We start from the raw sequence: 18,892 nt of genomic DNA, 5'->3' as shown, positions 1-18,892 counted from the left end.
TTAAAACACACACGCAGGAGGAACATCTGAGAGTCGATCTGGAGATTTTACTCCAAAATCGACTCAAAATTGTTCAAAATTAAACATCCACAACGTCGCCTAGCAACGGCATGAAAGGGTTTAGTGTGTGAAGGAAATGTTTGAAAGCAGAAAATTATTTTTCCCCTCTCAAATTATTTCTATCTGAAACGTTTTTTTTTTTTTTAAGTTCAAAGAATAGAGTAAAGAATAAAATAGTTCAAGCTGAAAATAAAAATAATTTGGAATAAAAAAAGGAAAAATGTAAAAAAAAAAAAAAGAAAAAAAAGAAAAGAAAAGAAAAAATCGGTTTAAGGTTGTGGACGTTTCATTTTGCTCATTTCAAATTTTATGTTACTTTGAAGACCAACATGTTTTAATAAACCTATCTTAACTTATCTAGTCGTAGAACCCTGCGTCATTTCCTCACCGGGTTTTTCTTCTTCTTGTCTTTGTTCTTGCTCGGTTTGCGGTTGCTCACGAAGTAGTGCAGCGTTCCGTACTCGATCAGTGCCGCGAACACGAAGATGAAGCACACGGACACGAACAGGTCCATGGCCGTCACGTACGACACTTTGGGCAGCGACTTCCTGGCGATGGTGCTGAGCGTTGTCATGGTGAGCACCGTGGTGATTCCTGCACAGAAAGAAGGATAGAGTTAGCGCACTTGCTAATGCTTGCTAATGCTAATGTTAATGTGTTAGCATAATGTGAGCATGAGGTACACTAGCACAACTGAACTGCTGTCTGTGACCAGCCGTGCTAGCTTCTGCTCATCAATGAGGTTAGCAAAAGTTTTATTACATCACACACAAGCATTTCTCTAGATGTTCATATTTTAACAAAATTAAATAAAAGACAGCATGTTGCTAATTGCAAGCCCAGAAATGTCTTCTGATGGCAAACATAGAGAAGAACATCCACGAATTCCTCAGCTCCTCTTGGTAATATTCCGGCTAATCTGCACCTGAGTTAAACGCTGATGGAACCCTGCTGTACTGTATAATTAATGTCTCATTAAGGTATGCATGAGGAACCAGATCTCTGTGTGGCAGGGGAGCATTCACCGAGAAGAACCATCTGCTCCATCACTGAGAGGATCGAGAGCTCTAGGGCGCGAGACCTCCGCTGATATTTTATGAAGAAGAAGAAGAGTGTAATTAGCGAGAACCTTTGCTAATGAATTCACAGTGAAGTTGGCTTGTTCGTTGATCAGAATCAATCGCTTTCCTCGAGTGCAGTGAGATTACAAATACAGAGAAGAACCAAATATCATTATTTTTAATCTCAGTTTTCCAAACTTTAAATAAATTTGATACTCATTATAATTCAAGGAATGGACAAGATTACTTCAGTATAGTCTGGTCACTGTGTCATTCTGGACAGGAGATGCAGTCTGATTGGCTGCCATGTGGGGCAGTGGGGGTGTGAACCGAAGTCCTTCTAGTAAAGGCTGTCCACTCGGTGGCCATCTTGGAAATCATCCCATTCAGTTGCTTCAGTCGTTTTTTGATATTCTCCCTAGTTTTAGTCTTTTGTTCCCACCCACCAGTCAGCTCTCTCCTATCAAATGGCAGCTACCAGTCGGGGAGGATGAAGGTGAGGGTTTTACCTATTTCCTCTGAGACACATGAAGCTAACAGCCTTAGCTTGAGGTTGCCATGTTTTGTTAAAAGTTTCAAATGTTACAAAATGTATTTAAGAATAAAATCAAAATAAAGAAAATATGCATTAATAATATATACAGAACAAATATATCTTGGTACCTAAGGATGTGCGAGCAGGGACAGCGTCCTTGTTGATCCAGAAGGAGACCCAGGAGAGGACGACGATCAGGGTGCAGGGGATGTAGGTCTGGATGGTGAAGTAGCCCATTCTTCTGCTCAGGTCGAAGAAGACGGTCAGCACCACATAGTCACCTACAAATAAAGAAATAACTGTTTGTCACGTCATTCCAGTTAGCATGTGATCATTTATGCTAAAATACTCAATGTAGAAGAGTACCTAATGTGGCTTGTAATTTAGTTCATGCTAACAGAGACTACAGGCTCCACCCACCTACCAGCACCTTCATTATACTTGAAGACTCGTTGCAGTTACATAGCAAAAACAACTACAACAACAACAACAACAAAACACAACGAGATGTAATTAATGTATTCCTTTAAAAAGGTTAACAGGAAGATTCACGTCTTGACCTGAAATTCTTCATTACGCTGGTGCAGTTTGTAGTTTATAGAGAACATCCTAAGTAGAACCTGAGCGCTCTACAGACTTGCCTCGGACACAATATTCTGTCAAAACCTCATTAAAGTTTAGAAGAACTTGTATTTTATCTAAAGAGGCCAGCAGGCCAGTGTACTGGAGAACATCTGAAGTTCTGCTCCGTGCTCTATTGACGATCCTGTGCCTGGACCGCAAGGTGGTGCTAATAATCTACAATCATCTCAGCCTTCATCGCTCATCTCAGGAAGACTTGTATCTGAAACAATTCATGAGGGGGAAGAAGACAATCAGAGTTCAGAGCTGGGGGTTAGAGTTCCTGCTCTGGGTCTCAACAGTGGCTCTTACACTGGGATTTTAACTCCTGATGTTCTGGTTACTGCAGCAGAAATGGATTAGTTGAGACAAAACGAGAGGGAGTTTTTGCACTACACATTTAGAAACAAGAACCAGATGGAACCCAAATGGTACCAGATGGAACTTGGAGTGTTTGGGTCATTCATACTGCAAAAGAAACTCTAAAAACTCAAAAACTCTAAGAGCTTCAAAGGGGTCAATTTCATATAACAAATAGAAAACTAACGTTATTAATGAGGTGAAATTCGGTGAGGTGAGTATTGAATTTTTTATTTTGTGTTTATCTAAATCAAATGACGCAACACAAGTAACCAATCAGCAATAAACGGTTCCGCTGGCCCCTCCCCCAAGTTACGAATTTCAGCAGGAACTAAAAACTCATCCAGTTGGAGAACGCTCTAAATTTCCCCCAACGTGTTTTTCCTCAATCCTCACATCACTGGAAGTGAAGTGCCCTCACAGCAGCTATATGAACACACATTATGCTTTTATTCTGGCTTTTATTCTGCTGACTGAGCATCACTGCGCACCAAGGAATCTTCACCTCACCACTAACGAAGCTCTTCAGAAACATTTAATCCACAGACGAACTGTTAGACCTCAGACGGAGCAGATTCAGCAGAAATGAAAGGCTCAGAGTCCTTCAGCCATTATGAATAATGCTAACGGCTACCGTAGGGATCTGCCACACCTCGCTCTTCCCAGCACTCATTAGCTCCTGGCAGGAAGTGAGTGTCGGATAAATGGCTATCGACAAAAAACCCTCTATTAGGAGCTCGGCGTGTCAGGGAAGGTTTGATAGCGAGCATGGGAAGTGGAGACATGATGGTGCTAAGTGAGAACCTGAAGAACATGAAAAGAACTCTTCAAGTTTAGCGAGGAATCGAAATCTTCAGCATTATAGCTCTGAATTTATTGTCCACAGAAAGAAAACGAAATTTTCACCTCAACGATTCAGACTTCAAGTCTTTTCTTCCTCTTACACTACAGCAAGTGACCAATGATTATGATTACAATCCTGTTCTGACTTACGTTATAGCAGTTATAAACATCAAACTTAATAAACAGTATAAACTGATAGGAAGTGACATTTAATCAGTATTAGATCAATTAGAGGTTATTAACATATAAGGAAGGAGTCTCCAGTGTGAGCGCTGTGGAACAGTCAGAGGTAAAGCTGTAGGTTTGAGTTTACAGACAGTCGTCAGGGTGGACTATGAGCTTTATAGATCGCTGATATCAGCACTTTTTTTTAATGAAGTAACACTAAACATTAACGACGTCACCTTTCATGGATTTTCCACTTTAGGGAAAGCAATGGAAAATGGCAGTGTTTTGATGTTCTGAAAGACAAAATGTCTCCGTCTGCAGCTCCTCCGGCGTCTTTTCCGGCACTAAAATGAAATATTGATCAGGACTCTCTGCTGCTCTGCCGTCGCCTTCCTGCAGACGGAGGGCTGAGTGAAGGAAAGAGTCGGGCTGCTTTTCTCTCCAAAACACATCAAACATCAAAGCTGCTCCGTGTTGTGTGTGTTTTTTTGTTTTTTTTTAATGAGAAAGCAACCGGCACAACACCTAAAAGCCCGGAGATCTCATCTGTCAGCCGGCTTCCTCCTAATGGAACAAATGGTGGCAGTGATAAAAAAAAATGAATAATACATCACAAACCTTTCATCTTCACACGCCCACGGCATCTCAGAGTTCTCTGCTGGGAACTTTTCTTTTATTTCTTTTATTATTTTTTTTTTATTTTTCAGTTGCAAAGTGTTTGTGAAGCCTCTCAAGGGCATGAAAGGAAAGTGCTGGAAATCACTCCAGGTGTCAGCGTAAAGCGTTACGGCCCGTTCACACCGGGGCGTTTTTCGGTACGTCGAGGAGTTCGTTTTTTGGGGTTTATTTTTTGACGCGCCACGTTAAAAACTGCCCGACCAATGAGATTCGCGCTTTTGTTCACGTGCTCGGAGCCACTGGAGTTACATAAAAGTACAACTTGATTGCGCTCAATACAAAACTGTTTGAAGAAGAAGCAGAAGAAGAAGATGCAAGCGCGTAGATGAATGTTGAGCTGCTGATGTCTTTGGTGTCTGAACTTCAAGAGCTTTATGTTAAATGCCCCAGCGACTACACGAATGTTGATCAGAGGGAGTTGTGGCAAGGAATATTGTATATATGTATATATATTTATATACACACATATAATTGCATGTAACTTTAATGAATGACTAGCAGATGAGAACTTCATGACTCATTTATGATGATGTGGCTATTTTTTTGACGACACTGAAATGCAAGCATATATATATATATATATATATATATATATATATATATATATATATATTCTAAGTGCTCCTATACTAGACTACACTAAGCATTTCTGCTTTTCAATAAGCGCCACCTGCTGTCCAGGAGTGATTCCGCACTTTCATTCAGCACGTCACCTGCGTTTAATGCCTGAGTGAGAACACAAAAAGACACGGCGGAAAACAGGCCGGTCCCTTTGTGAACAGGCCTTTAGAAGGACATCGAGTAAACAGTTAGCGTGTTTGTGGGTTCTGAACTCGGGATCAAAAGGTTTAATGGAAAAAGTTCTGAGGAAAATGAAACATCCACAATGCCGCCTGGGATCAGCAAAGACGGGGGCTAATGTGGCTAACCAGAAACGGTCTGGCGCAGTAACCGCATTAGCACTCTATTAAAAATGTAATATATTCAATTAAACACTGCTTTATAACGGATTTGGGAAACGTATAACAATTCTATTCTGAGCTCTAACTGCAAAACTACTTATTGTATTTTTTATTTAATTCATGTAGCATCTAGTTATCATCCAACTCATCCTGCCAGAAGCTAATCCTCTTGTAGTGATGTCAGGATAATCAGGAAATAGAAATACAGATAGAGGAGCATGTTTACCTTCATTACAAATGCTACAGCCTATGAATATGCATGAATATGCAAATTAGAAATACCTACACCATCCCAAACACCCTAATACTGCGAATATTAGCTAACGTAGCTCACGTCAGTCACACAAGTGAGACTTCAGCCTTCATCTTTATTTTAATTAACAGCAGACAAAAATGTCGAAATATAGCATTAGGTTACCATGACAACCATGTAACATTAGCTACTTCAGTGAGCTAGCTTAGCACACGTTGCACACATTTTTTTTACACAGAATCATTGAGAAAGTCTCTGTTTTGTGTATTTAGTATATATATATATATATATATATATATATATATATATATATATATATATATATATATATATATATATATATATAATAAAAGTTTGTGCCTAATACTCAATAACAAATTCAAAAATATTCAAAAATAATAACTTGTATTATATATATATATACATATATATATATATATATATATATATATATATATATATATATATATATATATACATATATATATATATATATATATATATATATATATAAAATAATAATAATAATAATGAAAGTTTGTGCCTAATATTCAAAAACTATAAAAATTTTCCTTTTCATCGTTAAATCTATTTTTGCAGAACTATAATCAAATGTTTGTTTTTTTAACTCACCACCATTTTACTAGCTATGCTATGCCATGCTAATTGCACTGTGTATCGTAGAAATGTGTACTTCTCAGAGAGGGAAAGAAAAAAAGAGAAGGAAAAGGGAAAATAAGAGAAACAGAGGGGGAAAAGGGGAGGAGAAAGAGAAAAAAAATGATGCACATGAATAAATAAAAATCAAAACCCATGCAAACCAAAAAGGAATGGATTCTCGGGACAAATACATCGTAATAAAAAAAATACAAAGAAAATAAATGAATAAATAAAGAAATAAAATCCCCTTGACACAGAGACTGAAGTGGCTTGTGTAATCCAAACAGGACAGAATTTTTCTGTACGTTATTTATTCACGCCTTGTCTTTATTCTACTAGCGTGATGTGACGTCTCTGCAGTCGGATTGAAGAGGCAGTGAGATATCGAGCACAGCATTCTAATCATGATCTCACATTTTCCTCTTGCCAGCACTGTGGTGGTGGAAATCTCCCCCGGAATAATCTCCTTCCCCGATAGAGTTACGGAACGTAATAATAACTCGTCTGCGCGGCTCGTTTATCATCCAGCTCGCTTTAGAACCTGCGGGACTCTCAGGGGGCGAATGGGATTAAGCAAATAACACTCGCTCCCGCCTCCTTCCTCCACCGCCTCAACCACATTACACCCGTAAATAAGAATTTTCTCTCCAATTTGCAGCGAGGAGCAGGGGCTTACGGGACAGAGCAAAGTGCTGAAACATCGCTCCTGACGCCGCAAGTCACTTACCGCAGCCGGGGAATAAACTCCGCGACATATCATCGCTAAACTCAAAGAGCTAACCGGATAACACGGAGAACGTCACGCTTAATCCACCACCTCGGATCTTACTAACCACTTCTTCTGACTTTAAATAGTTGAAATAAATTTGCTAGTGGTGTACAAGTTTACAGGTTTAAAACTAACTTCCTGCATTCTTCTTCTCATCCGTCTGATACAGCGCTGTGTGTTTAGTATATAATTGTATACGATCATTCCCGGAAGAAACCAACAGGAACGCTAATGGAGTTTTTACTGCTGAGCAGCAAAGCATTTTACTGTACTATGAAAACTACAGAACTAATTTATCAATAACACGGCGAGTTTTTAAAATCGCTATAAAGGCGATAAAAGATCAGCATCACTCAGGGATTTGACTCCAGAGCCAACAAATTAAACAGCTCTGAAAGGAAAGATGTTTATCCAGATTAAAAACACGTAGAACACCATCATCAGTCCCACTGTAGACACTGCCCAAATCCATTAGAAACACGACTCGGAGAATTAATCAAGACGACAAGGGGAACTCTGATGGAGAACTGGAGAGATCCACAGCTCAGATGGAAGAAGCTGTTCCCAGGACAACCACAGACTGGCCACTCCACACAACTGTGGAAACATGTGGAAAAAGGGTCTCTGGTCAGATATGCCTGACATAAAGCACTATGTGTGGTGGAAACCATTAAAATACTATCCCCACTGTGAAGCATGGTGGTGGAAGCATCATGATGTGGAGAAGCTTCTCATCAGCAGGGACAGAGTTGGAAGCCGGATGGATGGAGCCAAATCCAGGACTATCCTAGAAGAAAAACTGAAAGCGATTTGAGACTGGAGGCGGAGCTTCAGCTTCCAACAAGACAAGCACATTGCCAAAGCTACACTGGAGCGGATCAACCCCAAGAACCAGCCAAGTAAACGCCCAGACCTCAGTCTGACTGAGAATCTGTGGCAAGACTGCAAGAGTACTTTACACTCTCCATCCAATCTGACAGAGCTCGAGTGATTTAACCAACAGGTATGGACGAAACATCAGGATCCAGATGTGCGAAGCTGTCCATTTCAGTTCCATGTGGATAGTTCCCAAACACCATCACTAACATCTTCAGCATCCAGCTGTGACTGCAACATAAACACTTCCTGCTGCTTTCAGATCTCTTGTCACGATGAGGAGAAGAAAAGGTGTTAGAACGTTAGAAAGACGATGACGTCAAACGAACTGCACAGTAATGAGGACCCGAAGGACACGCTGATTGTTTTGGTTGCCATAGTGATCGTCTTTCTGAGAGAAACTGGAGTGAGAAGACAAACTAGTCAAGACTGAAATAAAGGGATTAGTGTGTCACATATCAGCTGAAATGAGATGCTGTGGGTGTGGATTATTAATCAGCACTGAGCTTGTGAAACAAAAATGAATAGAAAAAAAACATTCTCTATAGAGTGCCAAGCATAAGTATTCACCCCCTGGAAATTTTGTACTGAAATGTGCATAAAACAAATATATGCAAAAGAACTCATAATCTTGGTGTGCAGGGGAGAAAATCTATATAGTTTACTAAATAATTTACAAATAAAACACACAAAAATTGTATGTATAAGTATTCACAACCCCCCCCCCCCCCCCCCCCCCCCAATTACCCAATTACTGTGGTACCCCAATCTCAATATAAATACACCTGTTCCTGCAAGAACCCAGAGTTTGTTACCTAGACAAACAGCATCATGATGAGCAAGGAGCGATACTTTGACTGGGACAAAATTCTGGAAAGGTATCATTAAAGGTATTATTAAAGAATGGAAAGAATAAAACACAACCGTGACTCTACCTAGAGGAGACCATCCACCAAAAGTCAGTGAGCTGGTAAAGAGGGGATAAGACAGAAAATTAACCAAGAGGACATGGAGAACTCTGAAGGAGCTGGAGAGATCCACAGCTCAGATGGGGGGAGTTGTTTACAGCTCAACCACAGACTGGACACCCCACACAGCTGAACGTTATGGAAGAGTGTTGAGAAGAAGGTGAAAAGAGATGTACAAAATCCTGAAGACTCAGAAGTTTGGAGACTCAGCGAACATGGGGAAAAGTTTCTCTTGGCTGATGAGACCAAAGTGCTCTGGCCTTGGCACAAAGTGCTATGTTTGGTGGAAACCCAACACTGAGAACACCATCCCCACTGTGAAGCATGGCGGTGTTAGCATTATATTGAGTGTTACCCTTAGCGTTAGCCTCTTGGTTGCTAAGATACAGTCTGTTCTGTTCAGTAGAACAACTCTCCTGTAATAAGGGTTCTTTATTTAGGAGAAACGTGTGTGGGTCTCAGTTTGTGATGAAAAAGAAGTAGAAGAAGATGTAGAAGATGAGGTTGAAGAAGAACAAGAAGAGAAAAAAACCTAAATATTAAAGGTTATTATTTTGACCTTTTTATTGATTGATCGATTGATTTTAAAAAAACTTTATGTAAAAAACATGTAAGTTGTTGATTTTTTGAGACTGTCTAAGCACTGATTCTTTTCCCCACTGTTATCTCTCTCTCTCTTTCTCCCCCTTGATCCTCTGTAAGCTGACAGATGGCCGTGTGTGACCCGTAATCGAAGGGTTAAATTTCTATTATTCTCCTCCAGATGTGTCCACACTGCCGTCCTCTCATTTCTCCACACATCTACAAACATCTGGCTCTTTATCTGATCAATGTCTCTGTCTGATCACACTCCTCAGCAGAAAAATACCATTACAGTAGAGAGAGAGAGAGAGAGAGAGAGAGAGCAAGAGAGAGAGAGTGTGTGTGTATGTGTGTGTGTGCGCGTGTATTTTAAGAGATTTAGAGAGCAGATGGCATGGCCATGTCCTCGTCCTCTCTCTTACTGTCACTATGTAATTATTTCTCCGTAAACAGGGCAGTGATTGATGTGGAAGTTATCCCATGCCACTGTAGATGGAACAAAGAGAAGGAGTATAAACTATATTAGCGTAAATGTTTGTGTAAATGAGTGTATTATCTTCTGAAGCACATCTGGATACGAGATCAAAGACCTGATGTGGTAAAGATGCATGCTGATATTTAAATGTTAGTACCATTTACTGTGGTTGTTTTTGTCATCAAGTAAAAACATACATAGGCCACACCCCTTTACCATGACTGACAGGTACAGAGGTCAGGCCTAATTTATTATGACAGACAGATAATTAGGCAACGTTTACTTTACAATGACCAAGAGATACAGAGGCCTCACATACTTTACAGCTGCTGGCTGGTACAAAGGCCAGAAGCCATACCTCCTCCTTGATGACTGACAGGTACAAAGGCCACGCCTCCTTCACTTCTACAAAATGGATCTCCAAGGTTTCACTACATGATTAAGGGTTCTTAACCTCCTAAAAACATCCTATTTGAATAGGGAAACCCTCAGTTGTAAGGTTCTAAAAAGAACCTTTAAGTGTTCCCCAGAGGAGCAACCAAAATACCTTATGGGTTCTAAAATTTCTTAAACAAGTGCATAATCTTTATTTAGTGTGCAAATCTAATATGCCTGGAAGCTACAAGAAATGGACAGAATGACCCCCGACTTGATAAGACATGGACACACAATGTGGAACCAGGGTTCTGTGGGTTCTGCATCAGATAAAGTGAGAGAGAGAACTCTCTCCTCTTCCCATAAATCTTCTCCTCAAACATGATCTCACTCCATCGAGCTTCACCTTTCCTTCTTGAGGCACTCAGGCTGTGTGTGTTACAATAATGGTGTGTGTGTGTGTTAGGATAATGGATATAATGACCTGAAAAGGTGCTGATGATATCCGAGATGTTCCTCAGACCCACGAAGGAGAACTGATACAGCCTCCAGGAGCGGATGTCTCCGACCTCGACAGAACTCCGCTTCCACTTATAAATGATCTCCTCCTTCGGGTATCCGTCTGCAGAAATGAAAGACCAGAAACACACAATGAAATCAAGATGGACTCTTTGGATTTTAAAAAAATGCTATAACATTTACTAGAAACTCTTTTGAAATGTTTGCAAAAAAACAAACAAAAAAAAAAACCCTGAATACGCTGCGTCATGTTTTCCCCAGAAGATTGTACATGAAGATTCCACATGAACGACCCACACGTGTGGAATTCACCACTTCAGAAGTCATGTCATGTTGATGACACTTTGAATTAGCAATCAATTCTAAGTGTAATTATAGCATAATACTAATAAAAAAAACACCTTTTTGTGGTTGCCTAGCACCTGTCTTGGCACCTGAACAGCAAGCGGAGTGTTTACGGACTGGGACAAAAGTGCAGACGCATTGCTGATCAGACCTATTAGGCATTATCAGATCTGTTAGCCCCACCCTTTCTGATTTGTGGGCGGGGACAAGTTAGTGCGTCACAACCTGCTTCATTTGTTTATCTTCTTAACTGTTTGTTTCTCTGTGTGTACTAGAACATGAATAAGTGTGTAATTTAGGAACCGAATTTGAGACGCAGCTTTAAATCATTATATATAAATGTTTACTACTGTGTTTCTTTTCATGTATTAATTTTTTATCTATAAAGTTCATTTATTGTAATGTAAAGTAAAACTAAGCCTAGCATTTCCGCTTAAGCTGTAATATTAGTATTTTAGGATGGTAATTGTGTTGTGTTGTCTGTGATATGTGTGTGTGCGCTGAATGTGTGTGTGTGTGGGTGTTGTCACCAAACTGCATGAAAAATTCCTCATACATCTGAATTTATATGGCGAATAAAAATGATTGTGATTCTGATTTCGTCCACTTGATGGATGCCTCAAATCTCTGGTGGACTATCGAGTCACTTGTTGTTTGTATCTGTCTGAGGTGTGACTAGGGGAAGCCGGCTGGATCGGAACCAGGCCGATCTCCATCACCACAATTTTTTTTTTGAGAAAATCTATCAGAATGCGTTCTGTGGAGCACTTCGCCATGGTACCCTGAGTGCTCCCTGGTAGTCTCATTAGCACGAAAAAGGTATTCGCTCACCTCTCCTACGTTATGAGAGAGAAACAGAGAGAGAGAGAGAGAGAGAGAGAGAGAGAGAGAGAGAGAGAATTTTCTATAACAGCCTGAGCCTGATGGTCCGAAAGGCAGGTAATAAGGGAATAAAGTGACATTTTCATCATTACTCATCTTGAAAAAATGCCAGAAAGCAGAGAGAGAGAGAAGGAGAGAGAGACAGAGAGACAGACATATCCAACGTTCTCCTATCAGCATGCTAAAGAGCCGGGTTTTTGGCACAGAAGGAAAGAGCGGCAGAGAAAGCGTAAAGAAATAGAGGAATGTTAGAGGAACAGAGGAGCAACATATGGCCGCACTTACAGCTCGAGAACTCCAGGGGACAGGAATGCTCATCCATGGGAAAGTTATTCAGTTTAAGCTGGCACTCGGCATCGATGGTCAACCTACGGACAGAAATAACTGGCATGATTACATCGCTAACACAGGCCAAGATTTGTTTCACATTACAGCGCACACACACACACACACACAAACACACACACACACACACATTTCCAATCTGCAGCTTTGGATCATTCCCATTATGTGGGCAAAAAAGACGGAATTAACAAACAAGGCATGAAAGCTGCATTTGGCGTTTAGCATTAGCATGAAACTTCCAATTAATTCATCATATAACTGGATAAATACCAAAAAACATGACCATCCCTGTTTGCACTCGAAACCATTAGTGTATTTCTGAAGTATAAATATGAATCGGTAAATAGATGGATGCGCTAATGTGCTGCATTGTTAACAAGTTTCTTCATGGACGCAGTTCTGGACTGATTACGTTATTCTGTTTGAATGAAAAGCTCTAACCTCCCACCATGCTGTATTTTCCTAATGATATGTGACCGAGGAGTATGACTCACATCTCTGTAAATTCTCTAAAGTCTTGCATGTTGAAAACTGAAAACTTATAACCGCTTCATGCCTCATCCAGAAAATACAGTTACACAGACTACTGGTTTTACCTCAGCGTGTACAGGATCCGCCCATCGTTCCAAATCCGGAGCATGCGATTGGGTGTGGTGATCCAGTGGGCGTCGGCCTTCTTGGAGTTCCGGAAGAAGGTGTCAGGGATCCAGATCTTTCCTACCATGTTGCTGTTGAGACGCAGGACCTTCATGGTGCTGTTGAACTTCAGGCGTCTGTCGTACCAGGTCTGAGCGAAGAAGATGTCGATAGTGTATTCCTGTCGAGGGGGGGCAATGGGACATCAAGGGCACTTAAAGTGAGTGTGGGCTTTGCTTGCAGGACAAGGCTGCATTCCATCCATTACTGATCTAAACACAGCCTTGTCGACTTATGTGCTGTGCTGGAACTTTATCAGCTCTTGGGAAGTTTGTTACAGGAAACATAATTAAGTCGATAAACAGTAACTGTAGGATATTTACCCAGAATGCAATGCACTTTCATTCATCAGTTTAGCCTGTCAGGTTGCTAATGAGCTAGCTGACCAAGCTAATTAGCATCTCTGTATGATTAAAGTATGAAAATATTTAATGCAGCAAACAAGTTAATCTGATAAAACTTTAGTACTAGCTAGTTAACAAGCTAGCTAATTAGTATACTAGTTGGTATTTGAAGTAAAAATATTGAACTTAATAATTTAATACTATAACGTTCCCTGCTTTCTGACCGAGTGTAATGTAGCTAGCGCCATTCATCATACCTGACAGAATGCTGTTACTTTAACACTGTTAATAAGCTAATTAGCATGTGAAATTCACACATGAAAATAAATGAACTAAACAAACTGAAAATTAACGAATAACAGAAAAAAAAAACAATCACACGGTCATGTGACTTCTCTATAAGGTTGTCAAGGAAATTTATATTTCACTACATTTTTACCAGTAAATCATCTCCACATTATTGATCCAAAACTCACATGTTTAAAGTGTTCACAGCAGTACGCAATCACGCGCTAGTCCAAAGTGCATGTTTACACTCAGATCTAAAACGCAGAAAATGGTGAGTGGAAGTCTGAATGTGAAGTTGAGGTGTGAGCCTGACCTCATAGCTTTCATTACATGCATGTTAATGTTCTTTAGGTAGTTCTGACAGTGTTAGAGTCTTAGAGTTAACTCACTCTAAGAACATCAGTGAAGGAGCTGGGGAGGATTTGAGGCTCTGGAGGGAGTGATTACAGGAATTATTGGTGCAGCATTTCTCTAAATCGAATCTCTGTACTGTACATGGACGTTTATGAGCAGTTAATATTACACGGGATCAAAGCTTAAACTCACACCGTAATTAAAAAACGGGCTTCGTTTATCTCGCTGGATGCAAACAGGTTTATTCATAAATCATTCACAATAGTGTTTACGCAGGGAACTCTAGGTATTACTGAAAATCGTGTTCATTCGGAAAGATGACGGCATCCTACAGTTCTGCATAGATTTTATATTATACATTTTATATATGGGTTACACTGTCAAGTTCAAATCACTTATTTATTTCAATTACAAATAAATCAACAAAGACAAATAAGACTAGGCACTCAAGTAGGACAAAAGTAATGGCGCCCCCAAAAACAGATGAAGCTGCATTTTACAAAAATGTGCTGCACTGCGTTACTGGAAGATTTAGCACTTGCCGTGTTTAGGAGGTGTTCTTTCACCATTTAGTCATTTTCTGCTCTTTCATTGAGTTTTGTAGGCATGGCTAAATGTAAATGTGCAATGAACACACGTGGTATTTCATGGCTAATTGGCGTTTATGGACACGCACACACAAAACTACAATGAAAATCAGCAAAACACTTACAAGGAATTTTTAATTCGGTTTGGCCACAGGAACATTTACACACAAATCAGGCCCAATGCTCTCCTTTTTTAAAATAAAACAGGATTTTTTCAGCAGATTCGGTACTTATGCTATAATTATGGACTTTAGCATGCTGCTGCTTGTAAAAAAAAAAATTTGTGTGAGCAATTGTTTTTTATTGATTTTATATAAAGGAGGTCAATTACAGATTGCCCAGATTCTTCACATGAAACATAACAAAAAAGCGGACCCCCTTCCCCCTCCCCCCACCAACCCCCAGCACAGTGCCCCTAGTCCAAGCCACCGATCCTTATACAATTACAATCAAAACAAATTCCTTATTTTCTCACATCGGGTAAATCTTTAAAAGAACATATATGTATATGTATATATATATATATATATATATATATATATATATATATATATATATATATATATATATATATAAGAAGCTGGAAAGGTTACATGAAGATGTGCCATAGATAATAATTGTAAGAACAGAAAAAAACCCTTGCAGATTACAGTATGTAAACCACAGGATAAGTAAAGTAAATACACAGAACAGAGATGTAAAAGTCCTAATTGTATCTAATTTCTAGCATCTTGAAGCCTTTCTGTCAGTTCATGTGCAGTAGCTTTCCATGCCTCAAGAGTTGAAGCTCTGGCCTTATTCTTAAAGTTCCAGCATTATTATGTCGTGAAACTGAAGTAACCAGTGTCGCACAGATAAAATATGAGGAGGAAGCCATCTTTGCACAATCTTATTGGCAGATGTTAGACCTGCTGGACAAATCTTCTTTCGTCTCTCTGTTAAACCTAAATTTGAATCGTCATTAATAAGTAGAGCATCTGGTTGCATTGGGATTTATATTCCTCTCATATCAGACAATGTGTGTAGATGAAATCTTCTCCCAGAACTCATAAACCTTCTCACATTCCCACACCATACGCATAAATGTTCCCACTTGTTGGTAAGGACAAAAACTACAGTGGGGAGTGCCGGTATAGTCCAGTATAACCTATGGCAATTGTTCTAAATCTTTACCCAAACATTATTGTTAGATTGTGAAACCTGTGGTGCTGTAACTAAATCACCTTCTAAGAGAAATGGACCAGATATTTTGGATCAGTGTCACGAATCGTGACGGAGCAGAGATAGGACGGATGCAAGTGCTGGATGAACAGTTGTTTATTAGAAAGAGAGACAGGCAGACAAATCCAAAACGTGATGCAAAATGTAATCCATAAACATGCAAGAGGTCAGGCGATTGGCAAACAGGCATACACGGGGCAAGGCAGGAATCTAGGTCGATAAACAAAACAAGAAACGAACTATGACGAGGGACTGGAAGCGGATAATCCAGCGCGAACTAACTCTAAACATGGACCGTGACTATGACTATGATCCAAACTAAACTAACTCTAAACATGGACCGTGACTATGACTATGATCCAAACTAAACTAACTCTAAACATGGACCGTGACTATGACTATGATCCAAACTAAACTAACTCTAAACATGGACCGTGACTATGAATATGCTACGAACTAAACTAACTCTAAAGTATTAATCTTCGGCGCTGTGTGCTGGGAGGCGCGCGGTATATATGCGGACATAATCAGTGTCTAAACCGCTAGCAGCTGAGAGCAATTCAGACCCACGTGAAATCCCAGCCAATGACAGAACAGGGAGGAGACAGAAACATAAACAAAACACACGTGTCCAGATGTCATTACAGTCAACAACGGAAAAGCAGATGCTCGCGCATTCGTGCTTAGAGCACGCTGCTTCAAGGGGGAATCGTGACAATCAGAGGATATTTTTGTCAAAACTTAAATCACAGTTTTGTCACAACATCATGGCTGATTAAGTTTTCTTCCCAAAGCAAAAACCCCAAGAAGAGAATTCAAACCCAGACGTATAGGTTCTTACTGCACGGAGAAGAACTTTGTGCTGAAATCTGGATTTATGAAGCAGAACCTGGTGTGTGAACAGACCGGAACACATCCCCACAAGAGAAAAAGAAACGAGGGAGATTTTTTAAGCCGTACAGAGTTTTGTCCATATTTATCGAGCCTGTGAAAACGGCCATCTTGACTCCCTGAACCTGAAAATTAAATGTTAAACGGGGCAGTTAATGGGCTCGGGCATTTTCTCACGATGTTCTCTAACTCGCTAACTCCCTCGGGTCGGTCATTATCTCTAGCGTAACATTCGGCTCTTCTGGGTTCTCTGCTCAAAACTGCATCATGACTTTGAGCAGATTAAACAGCCAAAGGCACACGGTCCAGCTGAACATTTTATTACTCCACCACTTTTATTTATTTATTTATTTATTTATTTATTTATTTATTTAAATCTTTTTATTGCTTTGTGGAACATCAGACCGCTGTGGTTTTTCAAAAATGTTGTTTCCTCAGTAGTTCTTTAGTTGGGAGTGTTTACCTCTGAACCCTGTTTTGAGGGTTTATTATCAAATGAACCCTCAAAGAACCCTTGAAGAACCCATTTTTTCTAAGAGTGTATAAAGACAGGTAAATGTTAAACTCTTGACAGGTTCTAGATATTATGGAAAAAAATTATAAGCAATAATTTGGAGTGTTGCATATTTACCCAGTTTAATGCACACACTCGCAGAAAAAAAAGGGTTCTTCAAGGGTTCTTGAAGTGTTGTTAGCTTCCAATTGTTTCTTAGTTTACAGTTAATTAAGGGTTCTTCTTTTCCAATTAAATATTCTTATCTTACAATTAAGGGTTATCTTCCAGTTAATTAATGGCTTTTCACTTTCAATTTATGGTTCCAAGCTTCTCATTAATTTAGGATTTTTAGCTTTCAATTAAGGTTCTTCCCTTCCAGTTAAAGGTTCTTATCTTCCCATTTATTAAGGGTTCTAAGTTACCAAGTTAAGTGTTAATTAAGTATTATTAGCATCCCAAAAATGGAACCCTTTCTGACAGGAAAACACTTTGCTGTTGGGTTCTTAAAAGCCCTTAAGTGTTATGAGTATAGCAGAAATCATACATTTTTCCTCGAGCCTCAAAACAACATAAAAATCCCAAATCTGCAGCACAGTTCTGTGTGTGTGTATGTGTTCAGCACAGTTTTTTTCCTGTTTTACCCGGTTTTTTTTTGTTGTTTTTTTTTCATTTTCCATTTGCAACCCTGACAGAACCACTGCACATCAGAGCCACGGTGCGGGGCGGAGAACCCAGCCGTTTGCACTGCGTTCTGTACGGCGCTCAGAGCATCAAAGGAAATGAAACTTGCTTCAGACGAGGCTGGAAAAATCCCTCAGAGACTCCGAAGACACAAAAATGCTCACATCAAAAGACATCAAGCGGTGAGGACCACGCAGGACACGCCCTTCACCAGCGTGCACACACACACACACACACAGTCCTCTTTGTGAATTCGTACAGCTGAATATTCGGAGGTGATAATGGAAGAAATGTTAATGTTAATGGTAATGTGATGCCACTGGGACTCGGTTTAAGATGAAAGCAGTGTTTACATCATCTTTATTCATTAAACACTAAGCTGCTAAAGTCAAATTTCATTCACATCACGGCTGTAGCGCTGCTCACACTTTCACCACATGACTGCAGGTTTTATTTTCTACACAATTTCAGTCCTATTTTAGAGCCGAAATGCGTTAGTCTTAGGCTAATGCTAACATGTACACTTCATGCTACTTTTTTGGAAATAATGAAGTACAATAAAACTTACCTACAAAGCAATAATCCAAAGCTATCTGTTATACAATGCTATATTTGAGCAGACAGTAGCCAGGTGAGTTCAATTACGCTTCAAAGAAACCATTTTAATTGTTTTAAGAAAATACGGTTTTAAAAGTGAAGTGAAGTGAAATATAGTCATTTTGTTTCTTCTAGTTTCGATTATAAAATGCTGTTTATTACATTGTTATGTAAAAATTGTTATGATATATGCCATATTCCCATATTTAAAGTGGTATTATTTCATTTGAATTAAATATTAGGTAGTTAATTAAGAAGGAGACAAGGTACTACTGATTGTGCTACAGCGTCGCAACAGCAAGTGACACTTCACTGATCAAATGATTTTTTTTTTAAAAATACAAACTGTTTATGATATGCCAACAAATCTAAACCATTGTCTGGAGAAAATTTCTCATAC

At 39.5% G+C, this 18,892-nt stretch overlaps 1 protein-coding gene across 4 annotated transcripts in view; it reads right to left on the bottom strand.

The window, feature by feature from the left end:
- gabrg2 (gamma-aminobutyric acid type A receptor subunit gamma2) overlaps positions 1–18,892 on the bottom strand; it is a 35,237-nt gene that overhangs the window by 7,797 nt on the left and 8,548 nt on the right. For all 4 annotated transcript variants that reach the window (XM_047161719.2, XM_017493536.3, XM_047161718.2 and 1 more), the window contains exons 3-7: positions 12,934–13,154; positions 12,278–12,360; positions 10,731–10,868; positions 1,785–1,937; positions 449–654 (exon numbers count right to left, since the gene is read on the bottom strand). In XM_047161719.2, the coding sequence (XP_047017675.1) occupies positions 449–654; positions 1,785–1,937; positions 10,731–10,868; positions 12,278–12,360; positions 12,934–13,154 (801 nt within the window). The remainder of the gene's footprint in view (positions 1–448; positions 655–1,784; positions 1,938–10,730; positions 10,869–12,277; positions 12,361–12,933; positions 13,155–18,892) is intronic.

Source organism: Ictalurus punctatus, chromosome 18, assembly GCF_001660625.3.
Source record: "Ictalurus punctatus breed USDA103 chromosome 18, Coco_2.0, whole genome shotgun sequence".
Classification (NCBI taxonomy): domain Eukaryota; kingdom Metazoa; phylum Chordata; class Actinopteri; order Siluriformes; family Ictaluridae; genus Ictalurus; species Ictalurus punctatus.
The sequence above is the reverse complement of the archived record's forward strand: the minus strand, read 5'-3'. Positions and strand labels throughout refer to the sequence as shown.